Source organism: Chelonia mydas, chromosome 8, assembly GCF_015237465.2.
Source record: "Chelonia mydas isolate rCheMyd1 chromosome 8, rCheMyd1.pri.v2, whole genome shotgun sequence".
Lineage (NCBI taxonomy): Eukaryota > Metazoa > Chordata > Testudines > Cheloniidae > Chelonia > Chelonia mydas.
The window spans coordinates 76695643-76719689 of record NC_057854.1 but is presented as its reverse complement, the minus strand read 5'-3'; the positions used below and the strand labels follow the sequence as shown (position 1 = coordinate 76719689).

Here is a 24047-nt window from a genome sequence, read left to right as displayed (position 1 = left end):
CCTTCATGTGAATGTAATTGCACAAATAGTGCTGCTGTGCCATCATTTTTATAACAAAAAATTGTGGGGAACGGGACAATGAGAGTGTTTAAGAGCTTGGTTCTTTTATTTTTAGTACCTGTGGTGAAAGGTTCTACAGTACAGCTGAAAAATGGTGGCTATGAGGATATTGTTATTGCAATTAACCCTGAGTTACCAGAAGATCACAATATCATTAGAAACATACAGGTAAGAACATTTGTATATTTGTCATTCAGTGATATTCAGACTTCCAGGTTATTTCTACCTCTAGATTAGCAGTAATCCTAAAAGACCAGTTCCAGTTCCCATTAATGTCAAGTTTCAGAGTAGCAGCCGTGTTAGTCTGTATTCGCAAAAAGAAAAGGAGTACTTGTGGCACCTTAGAGACTAACCAATTTATTTGAGCATAAGCTTTCGTGAGCTACAGCTTACTTCATCGGATGCATAAAGTGGAAAATACAGTGAGGAGATTTATATACACACAGACCACGAAAAAATTGGTGTTTATCATACACATTGTAAGGAGAGTGATCACTTAAGATGAGCTATTACCAGCAGGAGAGTCCAAACCATCCATCACCTCAAGCCCATGTAACTTTTTTGAAGAAATGTCATGTTTGGAAGGATCTCTTTCAGGTTTTATTTTAAGGGATAGATTCTGGTTTTTATCATAGCCCTAAGCAAGGGGCAGTGTATATTTGTACTGTCCTAGGAGCAATCCAGAGTCTTTCAGAGTTACAATTTGATTTCTCCTTGCTCCATGAGGGAAATAATCTGTCCCAGCCCTTCCCTTAGCCAAGGTTGGTTTCTTTCTATGCCTTCACATACTTAGTGTTACTTTATATACTCTTCTTTCCTGGCAAGTCTAAATTGCTCCTGTTCAATTTTTAATTCATAAATCTTTTATTTTCTTTCCCTACCAGGACATGGTCAAAGAGGCTTCTTCTTATTTGTTCAATGCTACAAAACAGAGATTTTTTTTCAAGGCTGTAAAAATTATAATTCCTCTGCATTGGCTGCCAAAACCTGAGTATTTAAGCATAAAGACAGAGTCATATGATAAGGTAAGACTTAGAGTGCCCTTATAAATCAAAAATATATGTTGTGTTCATACGCTTAAGATGTAGGGTCTTGTCTACAAGGTAGAGTAATGTACACTATGGAGGTATGATTTCTAAAACACATTAATGTGTTGCTCATTAATTGGTCCTTGTAGACCCTGCTGGTGTGCACTAAGCGTTCGCTGATGCACTTTAATGTAGTGCTGCACTTTAGAAATCACACACACATACCCCCCGGTAGTGCGTGTTACCCCACTGCGTAGACGAGCCCTAAGTTTTTCCAATAATGAGGGAATATAAATTGCTATTTTTAGAATTTGTATTGCACTCTAGTGCTCAGTCCTCCAGTCCTTACCCAGGGAAACAATCAATGGGAGTGTTGCGTGAGTAAAAGCTGCAGGATGAGCCCATTCAACAGAATCATCTACCACCCTCCATTTCCTGCTGCTCTTTAAACAAGGGCTATTTTATTTTTAGGCAGATGTTATCGTGGCTAATCCTTTCTTGAAGTACGGAGACGATCCCTACACGCTGCAATATGGAGGATGTGGGGAAAAGGGACGATACATTCATTTCACTCCCGACTTTCTGTTAAAAGACAATTTGAATAACATCTATGGATCACGAGGTAGCACCATCTATTGGACCTTAATTTTCTGCCTTTGTGGTTATAAATATGCAATAGCCAAGATTTTCCGAAGTGACTAGTGATTTGGGATGCCTCTGTTTTTGGTTGCCCAAGCTGCAAAACTTTAAAAGAGCCTGGTTTTTCACACAGTGTTGAACATCAGGCTCCCTGGATGAGTCTTAAGTTGAACACTCAGAAATGGGGACACCTATCATTACCAGTCTCTTGAAAATTCTGGTTAATATTTTTTCAGTAAATGTGGGTTGTTTGTCCTCTTAAATCATAGCTTTGACTTGGAATAATCTATATCCTAACATTACAGTGCAGTAAACTAATCTGAGAATTGCAGTGGGTGTAACCTGGTGAATACGCAGGTAAACCAGTCTCAGAGGATTCTAGAATAGACCAAACTCCCATGAGCGGATCCTGCTCTGAGGACGTGAAGGTTTTTATTGGAACTTCTGAAAATCACATTTGCCCAACTACCCTTCTTGTAAGTGTACATTCACAAGGAATTAACAATATTCCCATTTGATTTCATCAGCACATTTTTTGGCTGCATGAGCATTGCCTATGCGAGGCTATTAATAAACAAATAAAAAAGTCCCAAAAGAGACCTCTCAGTTTTGTGCAGTGTAACCTCCTGTCATTAACAATGACTTTCTCCTATGTCCATTTAACCAATATACTGTCCAATTTATTTATCTCTGTTCCATACACAAGTTAGAATCAATCATTTATGTGTTTCTTTTAAAATAGAGCTAGGTCAAAACCAGCCCCTCAAATCTGAACCCTGGTAAATGTGCAAGGTTATTTGGATTCAAATCCGAGACGAAACTGCATTAGCTTGGATCAAAAATTTAGAGGTTTGTTGGCCTAAAATGGTGGAACTCTCACAAGAACAGTCTTTCTCATCATATTTCTGGCAGTTTGGGACAAAAATCTCCTTAGAATAATTCATTGGATTCTAGTTAAATCGAATGCAAACCCAAATTCTAGCCAGGTGAAGCATTGAACTCAAACCTTGAATTCTGGTTTAAACTTAATCTGATCTGAGCTCTGCTTCCTTGGCCCATCTTTAGCTGAAAGCTTTAGTTAGACAACATTATATACATTCTCCATGTCAATGGCTTTACCAACACCTGCGAGAAAGGGGTTAGATTGTCTTGGTGAGATAGTTTGGTTTTCTGCAAAAGTATTCTGGTTGTCTAATCTTTTACACTTTATCCGCCTTCAACTATCTACGTAATCCTTAGTTTTATCCTGAACTGAAGTTAAACTAACTTCTGTATGGTTTTCTAATATACACCTTTTCCTTTGTGTTATATAAGAGCCAAGAATTATTATTTTAAAAGACATGGGTAACATGAGAAACCTTGCTTGATACCTGGAATAGTCAGAAGCTACTGTATGGAAACAGATCTTTACTTTAGGTCTGTTAATATTCTGGGAGGATTAATCTGAACAGTGATGTATTTGGGTTTAAAGCCAGATCCCACAGTGAGTCCTGTGTGGGCACAGGGGTATGTCCAAGCAGAGACAATTGTAGGATTGGGCCTCAGTTTGTTTAAATGATCTATGGAAATATAAAGTAAACTTTAAAGTGTTGTATTTAGAATTCACAAATGATCCTATTCTTCCCCAGCTAAAGTTTTTGTCCATGAATGGGCCCATCTTCGTTGGGGAGTATTTGATGAATATAATAACGATGCACCTTTCTATGTGTCTGTAAACTCTGGAACAGGAAGTGTTGAAGCAACTAGGTAACAATGTTTTATATTTTATCTTCAGCTGATGAAATTTTAAATACCTCAGTGATACTTGGCACATACTGGTTATCTGTGTTCAGTCTGTACTTTGAGCCCCGTGCGAAAAGTTTTTAATCCTTGAAAGTCTTGTTCATAGGATTAAAAAAGATTACACAATAATGTTTAACTAACAATATTGCTGCCTACAGATCAGTCTCATTGAATTATCACTATCATTTTGTAATGCGTCACATTTTTACCACTAAATGAGCTTTTAATTTAGGTGCAATTTATAGGTGCAATTTAGGTGCAAATTTTACAGATTTGAGTTACCGTTCTCTACATTTTGATTTACCATGGCTTTATCAAATAGCAGTTAGCATGTAGTAAATAAGAATGTTTTCTCAAGTTCCTCTGGGGGGGGATCCTTGAAATTCCAAAACATTCTTACTAGTTCATGTTTAGTGTTATCTAAATATTAAAAAGGGACATGGTCAAAGTACACACCCCATTATTGCCATGTTTTAGCGCTATAACTATTTTATGATAATGTTCTCTAGATTCTGCATATTTAAGTGGTGTTTTTAAAATGTACAATTCTGTCAATGAGAAACAAAAAAATAGAGTGAGACTGGATATCTCAGAGGGTTGGAAATGGGATACAGAACTTTTCACCTCTCAGGCACTGATCTGAACTGGAACCAGTCTGGTAGTGCCTTAAACTCATCACTATCTGCCAGTCACTTGTTGACCACTGTGAAATGAATTGGTGTTTTCAGTCCAATTCCTAATGGACAAGTATCAACATCACCAAACTTCTGTACTGCAATTGGCACTCTAATTGGCAATCACCACTGAAGGAGACTGAAGGAGACTCCCTGCTCCGTCCTTTCAACCACCACAAACTGGCTGGACACTTTCCAGATTTATAAGCATGAGTATGTTATTTATTAGGACCCTTCCATCAGTTCATCAGTACAGCCTTGGGCAGCAACATACCAGTGTATGTAAACTTCCCCATAGCGCACTCTCTGGTGTGGCAGAGGAAAAGATCTCCTCAGCTTCTGTATCTCCTGGCATCCTCCCTCTTGCACTTCCTTCCTGCCTCTTAACTACTCCCAGCTGATGGATTGATTGCTCTCATCAGCCCTGTGTCTAATTAAGCCATTGAGCACCCATCTCCCAGTTAAGTCCACTCCGGGGGAATAGATAGTACCTTAGTGATCAGAGTCTTGGGTGAGCTGTAGCCTTAGAACTACATGGAAAATGTAGTACCAGTTGACCTCAGGAGAGGGTCCTTCATGTCTGGATTGAGGCATATTGATGGAATAGTGGAGGCACTTGCATTGTTATTCTTCACATAGATGGTGTTTGACACACAATCTGTAAATAACCCCGCCCACCTCCTGATCCCCTCCTGCTTCCAGCCACGCTCTGTTGTGACTCTTCCTTCTCATGTAGCCGGGGCCCAGGGCCAGTGGTACTGGAACCAGGGGGGACCTGGGGGCCATAGCCCTCCCACTTTTTGAAAGTGGACGGGCCTGGCCGGACTGCATCCCTTCCCCTCCTCTTCCCCCCTCAAGCCCCACCCCCGTCCAGGCCAGCATGGAGTCCAGCCGGGGAGACCAGGCAGCTGTGGGAAGCCATGGCAGACCTGCCCAGGGTGCGGGGGAGGCTGAGAGCTGCCCTCAGCCCGTGTCTCGGCTGCCTGGGAGAGGAGGAGGGTCTGTGACTCCGCATCAACTCCCTACAGCTGCCCACACAGCTCTCCCCAGCCCGGCTGTGGCCGGGGGGGCCTCAGAGTTGCAGCCTAGCCATGGTAAGAGCTGCGCAGGCAGCTAAGAGGAACCACGGACCTTCCACTTGCCCATCCGGCTCTTATAATGGCCAAGCTGCAGCTCTGAAGCCCCACTCCCCGGCCGGAGCCGGGTCAGGGAGAGCTGCGCAGGCAGCTGTGAGGAGTCTGGGACCCTCCACCTGCCCTGGGCGGGGGGCCTGTGACACAGGCGGGGGGCTGTTTCCGCCTCCACCTTGGGTGGGAGCCTCCGGATCTCCCACTCTTGCCCTGGGGCTGGTGGGGGCTGGCCTGCAGCCAGGGACTCCAGGCGGCTGGAGCCGGTACTCATGTCGCCCGCCCACCTGGCGCTCTGGGAGGGGAAGGCGCGCTGCCCACCCACCGTGCTGGGGGGCCGTGCTCAGCTGCCTACTCGCCTGATTGCCTGCCACTCTGGGGCTAGGGGCTGCGCTGCCTGCCTGCCCACCGGGCGCTCCAGGACTGGCAGGGAGAGGCGCTCGAGCAGCCCGGGGCTGGTGGGAGGGGGGGAACCTCTGCACTCCAGAGGGGGAAGGTGAGCAGGAGGGGTGGGGCCCCAGGCAGAAAAGGCGGGGTGGCCCAGGAGCTAGCTAGCCTCCCCAAGACCGTGGTTCACCCACTGCCCATGGTGTCTAACTAATGCCAATCATGTTTAGAGGCTTTGGGCCTACAATGATTCAAATAATAAATAACAGATTCTTATTTGTTGATTATATGTGGCTTGTTAGCTAAGCCTCTTTCTATCTCATCTTCCTTCAGATGTTCAGGTGATGTCACTGGTAAATACATCGTCCAAAGCTGCACGGGAAACAGCTGCATGACAAGAGAATGCAAATATGATCAACAGACAAAGCTGTATGAAGCTGGATGTAAATTTGTACCAGATAAAACACAAAATGCCCTAGCATCTATAATGTACATGCAAAGCCTCCCTTCTGTAAGTATTGTTATTGCTTTTTCACCCAATTGGATAGCCAATATTTGGAGTCTTGTAGGTTGTTTCCATTAGGAGAAACTGATATGTAGTAAAGTATTTCTTTGATGCAATCCGGTTTGTTTACAAAGAATATACATAAAGTCCTGTTACTCTGAAGATAACAGGAATCAAACAACAGGAGGTACTTTCTTTGTTCACAGTTCCAAGCCTTTTTCAACCCATGACTCTGCCCAAAAAACTTCCCCTCTGCTTTCCAAGCAACATTTCCAGTCCTTCCCTTCCCATGCCCAGCATTTGCTGAAGTATTGTGAGGTGGATCCACAGGCTTTCATTAACCTTGTCATTGCCAGGCCTATTTGCCTCATCACCCACCCATCCTGCGTGCGCGTGCACACACACAAAAAGGATCTTACTTAGGTCACTGCTTTGCCCTGAAGCTCTCCTCTACTGAGAGAAAAAGTCTGTATTTCAGTGAGCAACCCAGTCCTATGCCGGACACAGAAGGAGAAGGTCTGGAGAGAGAGGTATCACCATGAGTTGGGGGTTGATGTCCTTCATGGCATGGAATCACCGTTGAGATGCACGATCCATGACCAGGGTGAATTAATTGCCAAGAAGGTAATATTGGAGTGCCTCCCTGGCCCATTTCACAGCTAAGTCTTCTTTTTCTATAATGGAGTAGGCCCCTCTTGGGAACAATTTGTAACTCAGAATGGGATGTTCCTCACCATCAACCACTTGGGAGAAGACAACCCCCAATCCAGCTTCAGAAGCATCAGTGTGTAGGAGGAATTTCTTGGCTGTATAAAATGGGCTCTGTACAAAGGTGAGCCTTTTGTTGCTGAAAGACCTTCTCACAGGTTTCCGTCCAACGGCTCTTTCTCAGGCTGCTGTTCTTAAGCAGATTATTGAGAAAGGCAACAATAGATGAGAACCCTGCTACAAACTGGTAGTCGTATCCTGCCAGGCACTGCCCATGACCTGTTGTGGACACAGACCATGGGAAGTCCCACCTTCAGGGGTCTGACAGACAGCAGCCCCATGACTTCTGGTTGGCTCCCCACCCTATATAAATCTAAGGGGCATTCCAGGAAGTGTCCAGGGAACAGCATGGCTTCTCTGTAGCTGCCATGACTTCTCCCTGCTCCAATCTCAGCTTGATTGGGACTTTACCTTCCGATTTGGACCCCAAAATGTGACTCGGACTGTGACCCTTGGTACTGACTCTGCCTTGGAACCTGACTATGCACTCCTCAGCTGCTCTCTATCTCAGATATTGAACCTGGCCCTTGTTGCTGCTAACACCACCTAGCAGAAGGTTCACATGACCTACAGATAGGCCTTCCCCAGCTTTCTATGGCTTTAAGAGATTGACATTCTGACAGGGCAATGTCCTGATCCTGTCTTCTCTCTGTCTTCAGAGACTCAGGGACCTTAAGCTGTCAAACACCCCAGTGCCGTTTATTTGCATTTGTTCTTCCCACACCCTTACCGATCCATGTACCATCATTATTTACAGTTTCAGTTTCTCCTCAGTTCTCTGAGGAGAGGAGAGGGAAGGGAAGGGATCTCGCCACCCAGAGATCCTTCCTGGTTTTGGCTCTGCTAGTCTGCCTTTCGCACCCCTGCACTGCCTTCCTATGCCTTTTTCTACCTCCTGTGTTAATGGGCCAATTTGCTCATTAGTGCTCCCCCAGCCCATTCTAATCCACTAATTAGGCCCTGTCAGTCCACCCTGGGGTGGGGGGAGGGAATTAATTGGTGTTTGTGTCCAAAGCACTGGCTCAGCTGTTGGTTCCCTCAGGCCCTTGAAGACCATTGGGCTCAGGGTGCCTTTGTTCGATCCCACATCCATTTACTTTGGGAGAAGGATTGCAGGTCCCACTTCTTCTACGCCCTGGAGAAAAAGAAGGGGGGCTAAGAAGCATGTCACCTGTTGGCAAAGGATGGCACTCCCTCACGGATCTGGTGGAGATGCATGTGAGGGCCAAGACCTTCTATTCCAGCCTATTCTCCCTGGTCCGACCGACACCGATGCCTGCAGGGTTCTCTGGGATGGAGTCCTGACAGTCAGCGCAGGTGACCAGGACCGGCTGGAGCTGCCTCTCACTCTGACCAAGTTCTCAGAAGCCCTCCATCAGATGCTCACTAATAAATCTCCAGATATGGACGGGCTGACTGTGGAGTTCTACCGCGTGTTCTGGGACGTCCTCAGTCCAGACCTTGCCATCATCTGGGCTGAGTCCTTTGGAAGTGGGGTGACTCTCCTGTTGTGCAGGCAAGCTGAACTCATCTTGCTACCCAAGAAGAGAGACCTCTGTGACCTTTGGAATTGGTGTCCCGTCTTGGTTCTCATCATGGACTACAAGGTCATAGCAAAGGCCATCTTTTTGCGGTTGGGGTCCGTGCTGGTGGATGTGGTCCACCCCACCAGACCTGCCCCATCCCAGGCAATGCTATCTTCAACAATCTTTATCTGGTCTGGGACCTCCTTGAGGGAAGGTGTAGGGATGGTCTGTCGTTTGCCGTCCTGTCCCTTGACCAGGAGAAGGTGTTTGACAGGGTGGAACACGGTTATCTCCAGGACATCTGTGGGCATTTGGCTTCAGGCCCCAGTTTGTGGGTTTTCTCCAGGTCCTGTATGCCTCTGTGGAGTGTTTGGTCAGGCTCAACTGGACTCTGACCAAACCTGTCAGCTTTGGGCAAGGGGTGTGTCAAGGATGTCCACTGTCAGGCCAGCTGTACACTCTGGCCATTGAGCTCTTCCTCTGTCTCCTCTGTAGAAGGTTAACAGCGTGGGTGCTCTGTGAGCCAGAGTTGCAGGTGGTCCTGTCAGCGTATGCTGATGACATACTCCTCATGGTCCAGGACCTGACTGACCTGTCGCAGGTTGGAGACCCGCCAGGCTATCTACTCGGTGGCCTTCTCCACTCCAGTCAACTGGGTCAAGAGCTCTGGCCTGGTGGTCAGAGACAGATGGTAGCGAGTTCCCTCCCACCCGTGATTCAGGTTATTCGGTGGAGCGTGGGGACGCTGCTCTATCTGGGCATTTATCTTGCCGCCACCCATCCCTCTCCGCTAGAGAACTAGCAAGATTTGAAGGGCAGAGTGGCTGAGCGGCTGAGGAGGTGGACAGGACTGCTCCAGTGCCTTTCCCTATCAGGGAGGGCACTGGTGCTCCACCAGCCGGTACTGTCCATGCTCTGGCACCGGCTCAACATCCTGAACCCGGCCCGGGATATCCTGGCCCGGCTCCAGAGGTTAGCTCTGGAATTCTTTTGGCCAGGACTGCTCTGTGTCTCTGTGGGGGGTTTGAGTCTTCCCCTGGAGGGGGAAGGACAGAACCTGTTCTTCCTTTACAGTCAGGTCAATCTCCTCCACCTCCAGGCCCTGCATAGACTCCTTTATGCTGCAGTTAGTTCAGCATGGAGCACGTTGGTGCACGCCTTCCTTCACCACATCTGAGGGCTCCAATGTGACTGACAGCACTTTTATCTGCATCCAATGGGTCTTCCGCTAGACTTCTACCAGGGTTTCCTCCAGACCTGGAAGCTGGTTTCGGTGACCAGGTCAGTGGCGGCCACCGGCAGATCTCCTCACAGAGGCCCTGCTACACAACCCCCTAACTTGGTGTGCAGGAGGCGGAGTCCCACTTGGTGCGCCAAAGGTTGGTCCTTTTGGACTATGACCGGGGGGACTGGGTGGATCCCCTGGCACTTGGCCAGCGCATGGGGCTCTCCACCCCTCATACTCTCCAGCGTGTACTCCAGGAGGTGTATCTTATCACCCGCCTCTCGGTTTTTCCTTAAGCGGGTCCTGCGGTAGGGTGCTCCCCGCCCGCCCCAGACCCTCCAGACCTTGTTATCGGTCCCCTGCCCTGCGAGCTCCCCCACCGACCCCACACCACCAGCACAAGTCCTGTAGTTTCTGTGCCACCATGCAGAGATATCCAATGAGTTTAAAATGGCCACCTTGCCACAGACATAAACCTTGCTATTGGAGGCATAATCCCATGCTGTCGCTGGGTCTAGCCCACAATAGGCAGCCTGTGGTTCTGTCCTGGTCAAGTAGGTGATGGGTAAGACTGCTCAGTGCTCTGGCAGCCACCGTGCTGCCACTGCCACCCATTGAAAAATTTCAAGAAAAGTCACTGGATCATCTTAAGTCCCCATCTTCATGAGTCTGACTGGTACCAGGCCAAGGCCAGGTCCATGTCCACCAGACCCATGGCAGAAGCTTGGCCACTGTGGGAGGCTGCAGTCAGGTAATGAATGCCCTGCTGCACCAACCTTTGTTGCTATTGCTGCTGAGCAGCTAAGTCTCAAGTCAGTTGCTGCTACTGAGTGGCCAGTTGCTGTAGGATCTGCTGTTGCTGCTGGTGTTGGTGGGTGTTTTGCTCCACCGTTGATTTCAGTAATTGCTCCATGTCCATACTGTTGGGGAGTCTCTTCCTTATGTGTGTGGGTTTTTTTGTTTTTTTTAAATGTCCTGACCTTTTCCCTTTCCCCCGGTGCTAGATCTGTGTCTGCATTCTTCCCCAAGTTTGTTCTGAATGGGCTGCCTCTGTAGTGCCCCCTTGTGGCCTTTCAGGGTATGATTCATCCAGCTGCAGGTCTCGAATGATATTTTGCTATGTCTACGAGGTCCAAAGTAGTATTGCTTTTGCCCTCCGGCCAAGGCTCACTTGAGTCCTGCCCCTTCCACAGGAATCAGGGGGGAGGGATAGCTCAGTGGTTTGAGCATTGGCCTGCTAAACCCAGGGTTGTGAGTTCAATCCTTGAGGGGGCTGTTTGGGATCTGGGGCAAAAATTGGGGATTGGTCCTGCTTTGAGCAGGGGGTTAGAGTAGATGATCTCCTGAGGTCCCTTCCAACCCTGGTATACTATGATCCTAAAACAAGAGAAAATACAACTCAAAACAGAGTTGTCCAATGAAACTTATGTGGGACCCAGCCTTTCTATTCAAGGGTTGTCTCCAAACAGTTCTTGCTTCTGCTGATCCCCCAGGATCTGGTTGTCCCTTCTAACAGGAGCTTGTCAGGCCAGCAAGCTGGCTCAGACTCTGATCTGCAACCAGGCTTCTCTCTGGAGAAGCGGAGTTCTGCTCTCCTTCCTGGGCAGCCCTGAGTTTAGCTAAGTTTCCTTTTATCTCCTCTCTCCATGCCTGACATTTGCTGCTGGTGTAGTAGGGTGGGGCCAACTGGGTCCATAGGTTCTCATTAAGCCTTTCATTGCCAGTGTGGGGCCTATCTGTTCCATCACAGGTGTATGGAAATACCCTGACATTGTGGAAACATTTGCTCCCTTTTGGGTCAGATAACAAAGTTACCCAGGTGGGGCATTTTCTGTTACAACATTGAGAAGGTTTATTCCTTTGTGACAGTCTAATCCTGTGATGTGCTAAACTCCCACTAAAATGTATGGATATTGAGTGTGCTCAGCAACGTGCTAGAGGCACGCTGCACCTTACTTCTGAAGCTTTGAAAATATTTTATGGGTTGAATTCTGCCCTGCTAGGAATAGCAATGGGGAACAGACACAGCGAGCTGTTCATCCTCTTTAAAAGTATTCCTGCCAGCCTGGAAGATCAGAGGGTTTTTGCTTTGAAATTTTTTCCCCCTTGTGCATGATTTTCCCCTGGCAGAGTGCGTTGTGTCCCAGGTGAGTTAGAGCCTTATGTATCAATGCTCTGAGACTCCATGGTATCTACATAACTGTGAACTTTACTGATGATGTCTGATTTGCCAGGGCATCCTTAAAAACAGTGATTAAATACAGGTATGTCTACACTGCAGTCAGAGGTATGATGGAAGCTCAGGTACGCATATTGGTGCTAGCTTTAATCTAGCTAGTGAGGCTAAAAATAGCAGCGAAGACATTGTGGCATGGACACTGGTGCAGGCTAGCAATGTGAAGTATATATCCAGGGTTCTGGGTGGGTTTGTACAGCCCGTGCTGCCACATTTTTACTGCTATCAATAGACACACTAGCTGGATTAAAGACAGCATGTGTATGCCTGTCTGAGCTTCACTCATACCTCTGATTGCAGTGTGGGCATACCTGTGTAACCCCTGAGACAGATTCTTGGGGAACACTCTTCTTTGATGACTTCTTCCAAGGTCCAGGACATAGAAGGATTTTATTCTCTATAGCCCTTAGAGCAGGCAAAGAATTTCTGTATTTGTGGTTGTGGTGAGCAATGGAAAAATAGTAAACTGGGATTTGCTACTACATGTGTTCACTTGCTTTTTTCAATAATTTTTCTTTTCTACCAATTGGCTTTTTTTAGGTGGTTGAGTTCTGTGATCGAAGTACTCATAATGAAAGGGCTACAAATATGCAGAACAAAATGTGCAACTACCACAGCACCTGGGAAGTAATTATGAACTCTCCTGACTTCAATAACACCTCTCAAATAAATAGCGCAAGTCCTCCATTTGAGACCTCCTTCTCATTGCTGCAGACCAAAGACAGAGTCGTCTGTCTAGTACTTGATATTTCTGGGAGCATGACTTGGGTAAGAATAAACATATAAGTTCTTATTTTTAGCAAAACTGCTTAGAGGCAGTTATAAAATAATGTGGTGTATATATATGACAATATTTTCTTTTGTCAATATTTCAGTAACCATCCTTTATTCTTTAAGAAAAAACTGAGGCCACTATTTCTCCCATTATACATATTTAGGGATTGCTAAAAGGAAACTCATCAAATTCCTAAAAATGATATGCCAGACTTGGTCTCTTTTTCTTTACAAAAGATAACTTGCGCTCCTCTTTTTAGTTTCAGATCCAGAATGACAGAACCACTGTACTTCCCCAAAACAGAAAATATATCATAGATGGAAGTTTCATGATATTATTCATATGTGACTCTCTCAAATTATTTTATAAATCAATATATGTCATTGTGTATAGCAAAATAAAAATGAAATACCTTTCCTCATAATCATTCATCCTAATGAGTCAAAAATTTGGGTTGTCATAAAGTGATGCTGGATTAACCAGGGTGTGGCTTTTTTTTTTAATTTAAACTTAACACAATTCTCTTCTTGTAAAGGCTGCTTCAGGTGATATGAGTCTTTAAAGAGACTCTCAATCTGTTTAGGGCCTCAAATTTATCATTCTTAAAGTAAATCCAATATAACCTCCCTGAATAAGGTGTGTTCATATGTATAAATAGCATGTAGAAGTGAGAGTCATATGATAAGTTTGCCACATTTTTTGCAGTTTATCCTGTAACTTTTCAAGCTTCACCTGCCTTCTGCCCATAAATCCATCCCCCCAGGTTTTATTCTTACATTCCAAACCACTACCCAGCTTCCAAGAGCTATTTTTTATATGAACCTCTGATGTATTCTTTCCCTAATATACAGAATTTCCTCATCCCTAATGTATTTGTTTCAAACATTCAATCCTGAGCTAGTGACAACGTCTGTTCTCAAATATAAAGAAAAGGAGTACTTGTGGCACCTTAGAGACTAACCAATTTATTTGAGCATAAGTTTTTGTGAGCTACAGCTCGCTGCATCTGATGAAGAGCTGTAGCTCACGAAAACTTATGCTCAAATAAATTGGTTAGTCTCTAAGGTGCCACAAGTCCTCCTTTTCTTTTTGCGAATACAGACTAACACGGCTGTTACTCTGAAACCTGTTCTCAAATATGTTACAACTTTCAAGTTTGATATATCTCAAACCTTCAGGGCTAGAAATAGGACCTTCCCACCGGTATATCTCTGGGAAGAGAAGATCCTCAGCTTCCCTGTGGGAGGCACAACATCCTTTTGTGCCCTGGAGAGGCCCCAGATATCTCGCTTTAAAATGGTGGCATCTTTATGTCTGGAAAAAAACTTCTGTAATTTTTGGAAGTCTTTATGAGCCCTCTGTGGGTTGAATAATGATAACAAAGGCACCTGGCTTTACAGATGGAGGGATACAAAGTAGTCCCAATATAAAAAAATTAAAACCTCTCTAAAACATTCTAAAAATGCTTTTTTCTGTCATACCAAATATAGTCACTCAAAATTTCATCATCAAGGAACAACATTAGAATCCCCAGTTCATGCTATATCACACTATCATGTACTCCATATATATTATTATATGGTATAAATAAGAGTTCTACTATAGCTTTCTTTAAAATACTAATATTTTAGGTCTTCAGTTCAACAATCAACACAACTCCACTGAGGAGCCTAATGATGAAGTTTTGATAAAAAAATCTTAGGCTTATGGTATGGAATTTGCAAAGGATGGTGTATGGTATCCATCTTCTTTCTCAGAAAGATAATTTATGGGGCTTAAACAGGTTGTGAGTGTCTCTTAAAATATTTGACACAAACCCACAATAATGAATTCAATGAAAATGCACAGGAAGATGTTTAAAATGGCATATAGCGTATTTCTGTGGCCTACAGGGTACTATATAATGTTTTATAGGCTTTCAGTTTTGTAATTCAGTATTTCTCAATATCAAATCATAATTTAATTTTCTTTGGGACAAAGAAAGATATGGATTTCAAATAAGTGATGTATTCTGTGATAAGCTACAGTTGAGCAGAATGGAATTCAGAGCTCTTGAAAGTAAAGTACTAAACACTGTCTGAAAGCAGGTACAGGGCAGTTATACCCTGTGTAAGCTTCCCCTGTACTGCTCTCCCAACACAACTTATGCTTGCCATGCCATACCATACAAGTCCATTCCTGGAACTGATCTTCAGCACATATTGACAATTTTCCCAAATTATCTAGTGAAGTTATGATGTGATAAATGTCTGTCATGCCTGACACATGCTATGAAATCACCCAACTAGGGACTGAGACTGGCACAGGATGTAAATGCACCAACCTTTTCCCTCTAGAGATAATACTTCAAATTCTAGATCACAAGTGAAAATGAATGTGGTGTTCTCTAATGATTATTTATCCCCATCTCACAACCAAATGTTTTGATACAGCTGGCATTCCTTCTTCTGGAGAGATTTCAGATTGGAAAAGCTTATGTAGACTAGTACTATGAGCATTTTACTGTCATTAGCATCAAATTCACCCCAAAGCCATAAAATGGCAAACATGTACTAGATTTCCAGAGATAAAAGATATAATTCAGCCCATCGCTTAATCTTAATATAGGAGAGGAAGAGTATCCTTTACTAGATCAAGAATAATGACAGCTAGTTTTATAGAGAAAGGAAAGCATCCAAGGGTAAACTTTCTCAGCTGGTTTTCAGCAATCTGTTCAAATATTTACATTTAAAATAAATTCTTTCACTGAAATTACCAAATTTTCAAAGTGCCAGGAAACTGTGAAATAGAGGGGCTATCCTAATTCATAGGTAGGTTGAGTACTGTTCTCTGAGGCTGCAGCAATTTTATCTAAACAATGTGAAAGAAAAACCCGTATTTGTGAGGAATATCATCACATTATTAGAATGCTGTTTGGCTGACACAGTTATATATCTCTTAGATGTTTCAATATGCAGATACCCTTCCATGAAAGCAGAACATAGTGTACATCTCCACTGGTCTGGAAAGAATATGCCGGGGGATGATATGTAAGGTAGTTTGGGGTACCCAGATATTGGGTATCTGTCTAATTTTCTATATTTTCCCCTCAAATCTCTCATTTACTCTATGGCAGGTACATTCCCATTTATCAGTACAAACTGAACAACATTAGTAATTGCTGTATTCTTGCTTTTTGCGATCTCTCTTGAAAAGCCTTGATAGTTCTAAGTATGTCCCTTTCTTCACCTGCAGAATAACCGCATTAACCGTCTTTACCAAGCTGCGGAGATATTCCTGCTACAGATTATCGAAATGGGTTCCTGGGTTGGAATTGTCACATTCCATTCTACAGCACAAATTAAAAGTAATCTACAACAAATAGTCAGTGATAATGTACGCCAGAATCTTATCACATACCTGCCTACATCAGCTGGTGGAGGAACTAACATCTGCGAAGGAGTACGCGAAGGATTTAAGGTGAAGGAGAACTTGGGGGGAATGTATCCTGGAATGCAGTGATAATGAAATGGAATTAGGAGGAGAATAGTGAGTAGGAGTAGGGAGGTGATATCACCTCTGTGTACAGCAGTACTGAGATCATTACTGGAATACTGACTCTGGTATCCACATTTCAAAGGGGATGGGGAAACTGGAAGGGTTCAGAAAGACGGCTACAAGAACAATTAGAGGTTTCTAAAATGTGTTTTATAGTGAGAGGCTTAGGAAGCTCAATCAAGTTAGGCCCTGAAACTGCTCCTATTGACCTGAGAAATTAACAGGGCCCTGTTATATTTATACTAGCAAAAAAATAAGATTGCTTTGAGAAAATCTTACAAGAATGCTTTGCCGGAATCTCAAGGAATTGTGCAGAAGATCAAAATCATATAACTTCTCATATAGAAAATCCAAATTTTGTTTATTTTAACATTGGTTTAAGCATGGTTTTATTCTGAAAAGGGGTTATGTAAAATGGCACCTTCATGCTCCATGATTTCTCAAGTTACTTTCCAGAACAGAACTGTATTAAAGATAGTTTTCCATAGTTTCAATGGGCATGGACAGGCTTCCACATGCCCTGTGCATATGCTGTCATTGGCTGCAAGACCTGGAGTGGGGGCCGGCAGACACACGTTACTACTACTTGGAATGCTGTAAGGAGTGTGCTACCCTTAGACACCTCTCCTCTGAACCATCCTGCCCTGTACAGGCAGTGTAATTCAGATGCCTTCAATTCAGCTGTTGCCACATGACACAGCCTCCTACACCAGCACAATTCACACTTGTAAGGAAAAGATTTTGCCTTACACTTGAACTTTAAGAGTTTCTCTTGATGTAGACACTGCCTGTGTTATAGCAGCTAACATTTACAATAAAGTCCTATGGCTAATACCTGAAATTTTCTTATCAATTCAGGTGATTAAACAAAAATACTCTAATCTCGATGGTTCTGAAATTGTACTGCTGACTGATGGAGAGGATTCAGGTATGAGCAGTTGCCTTACGGAGGTAGAAAACAGTGGATCAATCATTCACACCATTGCCTTAGGGCCAAGTGCTGCTCCACAACTAGAACAATTTTCAGACATGACAGGTAAGTAAGTTTATAAACTAATCCTACTGTTGGCATGCACACCTTAAGCATGAAATGTAAAACTAGAGTGGTTTACAGCTTGTAATATGAAAAGAAAATAAGGTCAGCTAATTCCAGTCATAGTTACAGAATGTTTATTTTCAGCTGAATAAACACAACAATATTGGGAGCAATTGTTTATCTTTATCTGTTCTTGCTTTAAAAAAACTGTATCCTGATAACACCCTGCTAAATAGCAAGGTTTGATAATTATGTTATTGGATGTTCCTCTAAACAAAAAGATAAGCTCCTGTTTAAGTGATTAACATTTTATTTCTGAGGTTTACTTAACAGTAATATGCAAATCTATTAATGTCCTAAATAGTTAAACAATTATCAACTCACAAATAGTCACAGCTAGAGGGCTCTAGCTGAGGAGTCAGCAACCACAGGCTCTACACTTGCAACTAGGAGGCTCAGTCAGGTCTGCTTTGGATTTTTGAGTTGGAGCTGCACTGTTACTTTTACCTTCAGCCATTTTAAAGAAAGCCAAATGGGTGCAGGGTGAGGCTGCAGTACAGGGCAACTACCAATGGGAATTCCATGTGTTGATTTAGAATGTAGCTTTACTCTGAATAGTGACCATGTATACATTGCACCTTCTTAGTCAACAGAGATGCTCATTTTGTGTATTCAGAGTCACATTTTCTTGCTTTAGGGACTTAAATAAGATTGTACTGCTTTTTACTCTTGTTAGCACTGTACAGCCAACATGGCTGTGGAAGAACAACCTGAATTCTGTTCTGGTTTGTGTACTATAACTATAATAGTTCACTGTGTTCTGATCACAGAATCTTTAGTGTTAAGTGATTGTATGAGCCAGAAAGAATGCAGCTGGTCTTTCAGAGCCCAGTCTCAGCGGGCAGTGCTTACTGTTTTAAATAAATGGCCAGATTTCCAAAGACACTGAGCACCAGAAGTTCCCATTGGCATTATGGGTGCTCAGCACAAATGAAAAAGAGGCCCAAACGTTATATTTGTAAACTAAGCAGATTTGATCTGAGTCACTGAGAAGCAATAGTCTTGGAATTCCACCATGTCATTTTTACAGAGGTGTTTTTCAGAGTGGAATTGCACTTTATAGGTCCATGGCTGAGAGTCCAGACTTACCAAGAACAGCCCATGAGTGAGTGAGCACTGTACTTGATGAAGTGCTACAGGTGACAATTCTTAGTCAGACCAAGCTAGGTGGAGTTAAAAAATGAACAGATGGGATCATTTCCCAGGTCAGACTTGCTTTTTGCAGGAACTCTCTGGGTGTTTGTATTAATTGATTCCCCACCACCCAGCGGTTCCTCCCTGCACTGCCCCATGAATAAAGGATAATAAAAGATCAAAATTTAATTTATCAAACTAACACTGTGCTCTATAGCAACAGCTAAACAAACATAAGGCACATAACAAAAACCTACTGTTTTACAGTAAATGACTATTGTGATTATTTTAACAATCACATTTCAGGAGGCTTAAAGTTGTCTGCCACAGATACAGTTGATTCCAATGGCCTAATTGATGCATTCAGTGGAATTTCATCAGGAAGTGGAAATACTGCTGAACAGTCTATTCAGGTCTGAGTTTCAAATTTTGTTTGTTTTTTCACATTATTAATCAGTTACTGGTCAATTAAGAGTAATTTTAGTAGTCTCTGATCTTAACTATTGCACTGCCAATGACTGATCTTAAAATATAAACTGATATTTGGAAATGGCAGTGGGAATTTTTGTGTTTGTGCGTGTGTGTGTGTGTGGTCTGTTATTAACAATAAAATGAAACAGATAATGAAACAAAGAAAATTAAAATTTCTCACAATTAGCTAATGCAAAGGGACTTATATAGATAGAGGTAGGCAGAAATACCATAGTATGTGTGACAGGTTTCAGAGTGGTAGCCGTGTTAGTCTGTATCAGCAAAAACGAGGAGTATTTGTGGAACCTTAGAGACTAACAAATTTATTTGGGCATAAGCTTTCATGGGCTAAAACCCACTTCATCAGATGTATGGAATGGAAAATACAGTAGGCAGGTATATATACACAGTACGTGAAAAGATGGGAGTTGCCTTACCAAGTGGGGGGTCAGTGCTAATGAGACAATTCAGTTAAAGTGGAAGTGGGCTTTTCTCAACAGTAGAATATGTGTATGATTGTAAATAAGTGATCTTGTCTTCCAGAGAATAGTTACTATACTAACATTATCAATAATGAGGAAACTATCTTAACTGCTTCTCTTCTAAACAATAGATAACATTTTGATTCCCAGCTTTCCTGACACGTCTCATGATCTATTTCAACTCAGCGATGATTTCTTCAAAATAATTGAGGCTAGTAGTACTGAGTTATCCCCTCCTCCTATTTCTACCATAGCTCTTGGGTTGTGCTATTTATAACTTAACAACTCAGCCCTCACTTTGTTATATCTCTGCTATGGACCCACTTTTGCACTTTATCTGAATCATGCACAACGACTAATATAAGTTTGGTCATGGACTACTTAGCTTCTTTGCAATTATATACTGGTCTTGACAAGAACTTAAGAATGGCCATACTGGGTCAGACCAATGGTCCATCTAGCCCAGTAACCTGTCTTCCGACAGTGGCCGGTGCCAGATGCTTCAGAGGGAACGAATAGAACAGGGCAATTTATCGACTGATCTATCGCCTGTCCTCCAGTCCCAACTTCTGGCAGTCAGAGGTTTAGGGACGCTCAGAGCATGAGGCTGCATCCCTCCCCATCTTGGCGAGTAGCCATTGATGGACCTATGCTCCATGCACTTATCTAATTCTTTCTAGAACCCAGTTATATTTTGGTCTTCACAACATCCCCTGGCAACGAGTTCTACAGGTTGACTGTATGTTGTGTGAAGAAGTACTTCCTTATGTTTGTATTAAACCTGCTGATTATTCATTTCATTGGGTGACCTCTAGTTCTTGTTTTATGTGAAGGAGTAACTAACACTTCCCTATTCACTTTCTCCACACCCTTCATGATTTAATATACCTCTATCATATACTCCCTTAGTCATTTCTTTTCTAACCTGAACAGTCAATCTTTTTATTCTCTTCTCATATGGAAGCTGTTCCATACCCTTAATCTTTTTTTTTTTTGCCCTTCTCTGTACTTTTTACAATTCTAATATCTCCTTTTTTGAGATGGGGCTACCAGAACTGCACACAGTATTCAAGGGGTGGGCATCATGGATTTATATTGCAGCACTATGATATTTATTTTCTTATGATCTATCCCTTTCCTCGTGGTTCCTAACATTCTGTTAGCTTTTTTGACTGCTGCTGCCCATTGAGTGGATGTTTTCAGATTACTATTCACAATGACTCCAAGATCTCTTTCTTGAGTGGTAACAGCTAATTTAGACCCCATCATTTTGTATGTATAGTTGGGATTATGTTTTCCAATGTGCATTACTTTGCATTTATCAACACTGAATTTCATCTGCCATTTTGTTGCCCAATCACTCAATTTTGTGAGATCCCTTTGTAACTCTTTGCAGTCAGCTTTTTAACGTTTACAGTCAACTATTTTGTATCATTTGAAAACTTTGCCACCTCACCATTTTACCCCTTTTTCCAAATCACTTATGAATATGTTGAACAGCAGTAGACCAGTACAGATCCCTGGGGAACTCTGCTGTTTACCTCTCTCCATTCTGAAAACTCACTATTTATTCCTACCCTTTGTTTCCTGTCTTTTAACCAGTTACTGATCCAGGAGAGGACCTTCCCTCTTATCCCATGACTGCTTACTTTGCTTAAGAGCCTTTGGTGAGGGACCTTGTCAAAAGCTTTCTGAACGTCCTCATACAGTATAGGCACTGGATCACTCTTGTCCACAGTTATCATAGAATATCAGGGTTGGAAGGCACCTCAGGAGGTCATCTAGTCCAAAAGCAGGACCTATCCCCAACTAAATCATCCCAGCCAGAGCTTTGTCAAGCCTGACCTTAAAAACTTCTAAGGAAGGAGATTCCACCACCTCCCTAGGTAACGCATACCAGTGTTTCACCACCCTCCTAGTGAAAAAGTTTTTCCTAATATCCAACCTAAACCTCCCCCACTGCAACTTGAGACCATTACTCCTCGTTCTGTCATCTGCTACCACTGAGAACAGTCTAGAGCCATCCTCTTTGGAACCACCTTTCAGGTAGTTGAAAGCAGCTATCAAATCCCCCCTCATTCTTCTCTTCCGCAGACTAAACAATCCCAGTTCCCTCAGCCTCTCCTCATCACTCATGTGTTCCAGTCCCCTAATCATTTTTGTTGCCCTCCGCTGGACTCTTTCCAATTTTTCCACATCCTTCTTGTAGTGTGGGGCCCAAAACTGGACACAGTACTCCAGATGAGGCCTCACCAATGTCGAATAGAGGGGAACGATCACGTCCCTCGATCTGCTGGCAATGCCCCTACTTATACATCCCAAAATGCCATTGGCCTTCTTGGCAACAACGGCACACTGTTGACTCATATCCAGCTTCTCATCCACTGTAACCCCTAGGTCCTTTTCTGCAGAACTGCTGCCTAGCCACTCGGTCCCTAGTCTGTATCAATGCATGGGATTCTTCCTTCTTAAGTGCAGGTCTCTGCACCTGTCCTTGTTGAACCTCATCAGATTTCTTTTGGCCCAATCCTCTAATTTGTCTAGGGCCCTCTGTATCCTATCCCTACCCTCCAGCGTATCTACCTCTCCTCCCAGTTTGGTGTCATCTGCAAACTTGCTGAGGGTGCAATTCACACCATCCTCCAGATCATTCATGAAGATATTGAACAAAACCGGCCCAAGGACCAACCCTTGGGGCACTCCACTTGATACCAGCTGTCAACTAGACATGGAGCCATTGATCACTACTCACTGAGCCCAACAATCTAGCCAGCTTTCTATCCACCTTATAGTCCATTCATCCAGTCCATACTTCTTTAACTTACTGGCAAGAATACTGTAGGAGACTCTGTCAAAATTGTTGACCTCCTCTAAGAATACTGATACAGTAGATTGGTGAGATATGATTCCCCTTTACAGAAGCCATATTGACTCTTGCCCAACATATCACATTAATCTATTAGTCTGATAATTCTGTTCTTTACTAGTTTCAACCAATTTGCCTGGTACTGGAGTTAGGCTTACTGCCCTGTAATTGCAAGGATCGCCTCTGGAGCTTTTTTAAAAACTCAGCATTGCATTAGCTATCCAGGAGTCATATTTATATAGGCTGATTTAAACAATAGGTTACATACCACAGTTAGTAGTTCTGCAATTTCATATTTGAGTTCCTTAAGAACTCTTGGGTGAATACCATCTGGTCCTGGTGACTTATTACTGTTTAATGTATCTATTTGTTCCAAAAACTCCTACACTGGCACCTCAGTCTAGGATAGTTCCTCAAATTTGTCACCTGAAAAGAATGGCTTAGGTGTGGGAACCTCCCTCACATCCTCTGCAGTGAAGACTGATGCAAATAATTCATTTAGCTTCTCCACAAAGGTCTGATTTTCCTTGTGTGGTCCTTTAGCACTTTGATCATCCAGTGGCTTCAGTGATTGTTTGGCAGGCTTCCCGCCTCTGATGTACTCAAAGAAAACAGGAAGAGGACCAAAACACTGCCATCATGACTAAACAGCGGAGTAAACAGATGTGGTTAGAAACAAAAAGACATGTTTTAAAAATTGGAAGTGAAATCCTACTAAGGAAAATAGAACAGAACAAACCCTTGCAAATCAAGTGCAGAAGTATAATTAGGAAGGCCAAAAAAGAATGTGAAGAGCAGCTAGCAAGAGGGACAAAAACGAACAGCATTTTTTTTATTTGAGGTGTACGTTTCTTTTGAGCCTCTCTCTTTGTGTTTTTTAAAAGTTTGCATGCCATTTGAAGGCATTTCATTCCTCTGACTGTTCCTTTTAATTTCCATTTAACCTCCTCATTTTTGTTTAGTTCCCATTTTCAAAGTTAAATGCTGCTGAGGGGGTATCTTTGGTATTTTCTCCCCTACAAGAATGTTAAATTTAATTACAGTATTGGTGCTACTGCCAGGCAGTTCAGCTATATTCACCTCGTGGACCAGATCCTGTGAACCACTTAGGACTAGTTAAAGACTTGCATCTCCCTTTATGGGTTCCTGGACTAGCTGCTACAAAAAGAAATCATTAATGATATCTAGAAATTTTATATTTGCATCCCATCCTGAGGTGACCCATTCCCAGCCAATATGGGGAGAGCTGAAATCCCTCATTATTATTAGGTTTCCTGTTTTTGTAGCTCCACTATCACCTCTATTCAGGAGAAAGAAAACAAAATGTTTCTTTATTTTCTGGGCTATTAACAGCTGCTATTAAAAGACAGTTTATCTCACTTTCTAAGCACTTATATCAATCTCATCACTAGAGTACCGTCTGAATACCTGACTCTCAAATGTCCGCTCGGGTGCTCTTTGAAATAGCGTTTCAGTATCTAGCTTCCCATTTTTATTCTAAACAGAAAGTTATTTTATTAAAAGGTACTTTTATATTTGTAGTTTTTCTAATCCCTAAAAGAGAAGTGAGCAAATCTACTGGCAGCCTGGTAGTCCAGTGGCCACTATAAAACTCATATTGATAGCTTATCTGTAAATTCTGGTGGCCCACGTGTGCAATACCAATGCTGGTAAAGGAAATCTTGTTTCTGTTCTTGTTGTGTTTTATTATTTCTGTCTCTTCAATTAT

General features: G+C 43.0%; 1 protein-coding gene across 1 annotated transcript in view; it reads left to right on the top strand.

The window, feature by feature from the left end:
- The first annotated feature begins 78 nt into the window (after nucleotides 1-78).
- LOC102934954 (calcium-activated chloride channel regulator 1-like) overlaps nucleotides 79-24047 on the top strand; it is a 32894-nt gene continuing 8925 nt past the window's right edge. The window contains exons 1-9 of the mRNA XM_037907939.2: nucleotides 79-228; nucleotides 945-1085; nucleotides 1560-1710; nucleotides 3356-3473; nucleotides 6031-6208; nucleotides 12498-12725; nucleotides 15967-16191; nucleotides 17128-17305; nucleotides 18806-18912. Of these exons, the coding sequence (XP_037763867.1) occupies nucleotides 79-228; nucleotides 945-1085; nucleotides 1560-1710; nucleotides 3356-3473; nucleotides 6031-6208; nucleotides 12498-12725; nucleotides 15967-16191; nucleotides 17128-17305; nucleotides 18806-18912 (1476 nt within the window). The remainder of the gene's footprint in view (nucleotides 229-944; nucleotides 1086-1559; nucleotides 1711-3355; nucleotides 3474-6030; nucleotides 6209-12497; nucleotides 12726-15966; nucleotides 16192-17127; nucleotides 17306-18805; nucleotides 18913-24047) is intronic.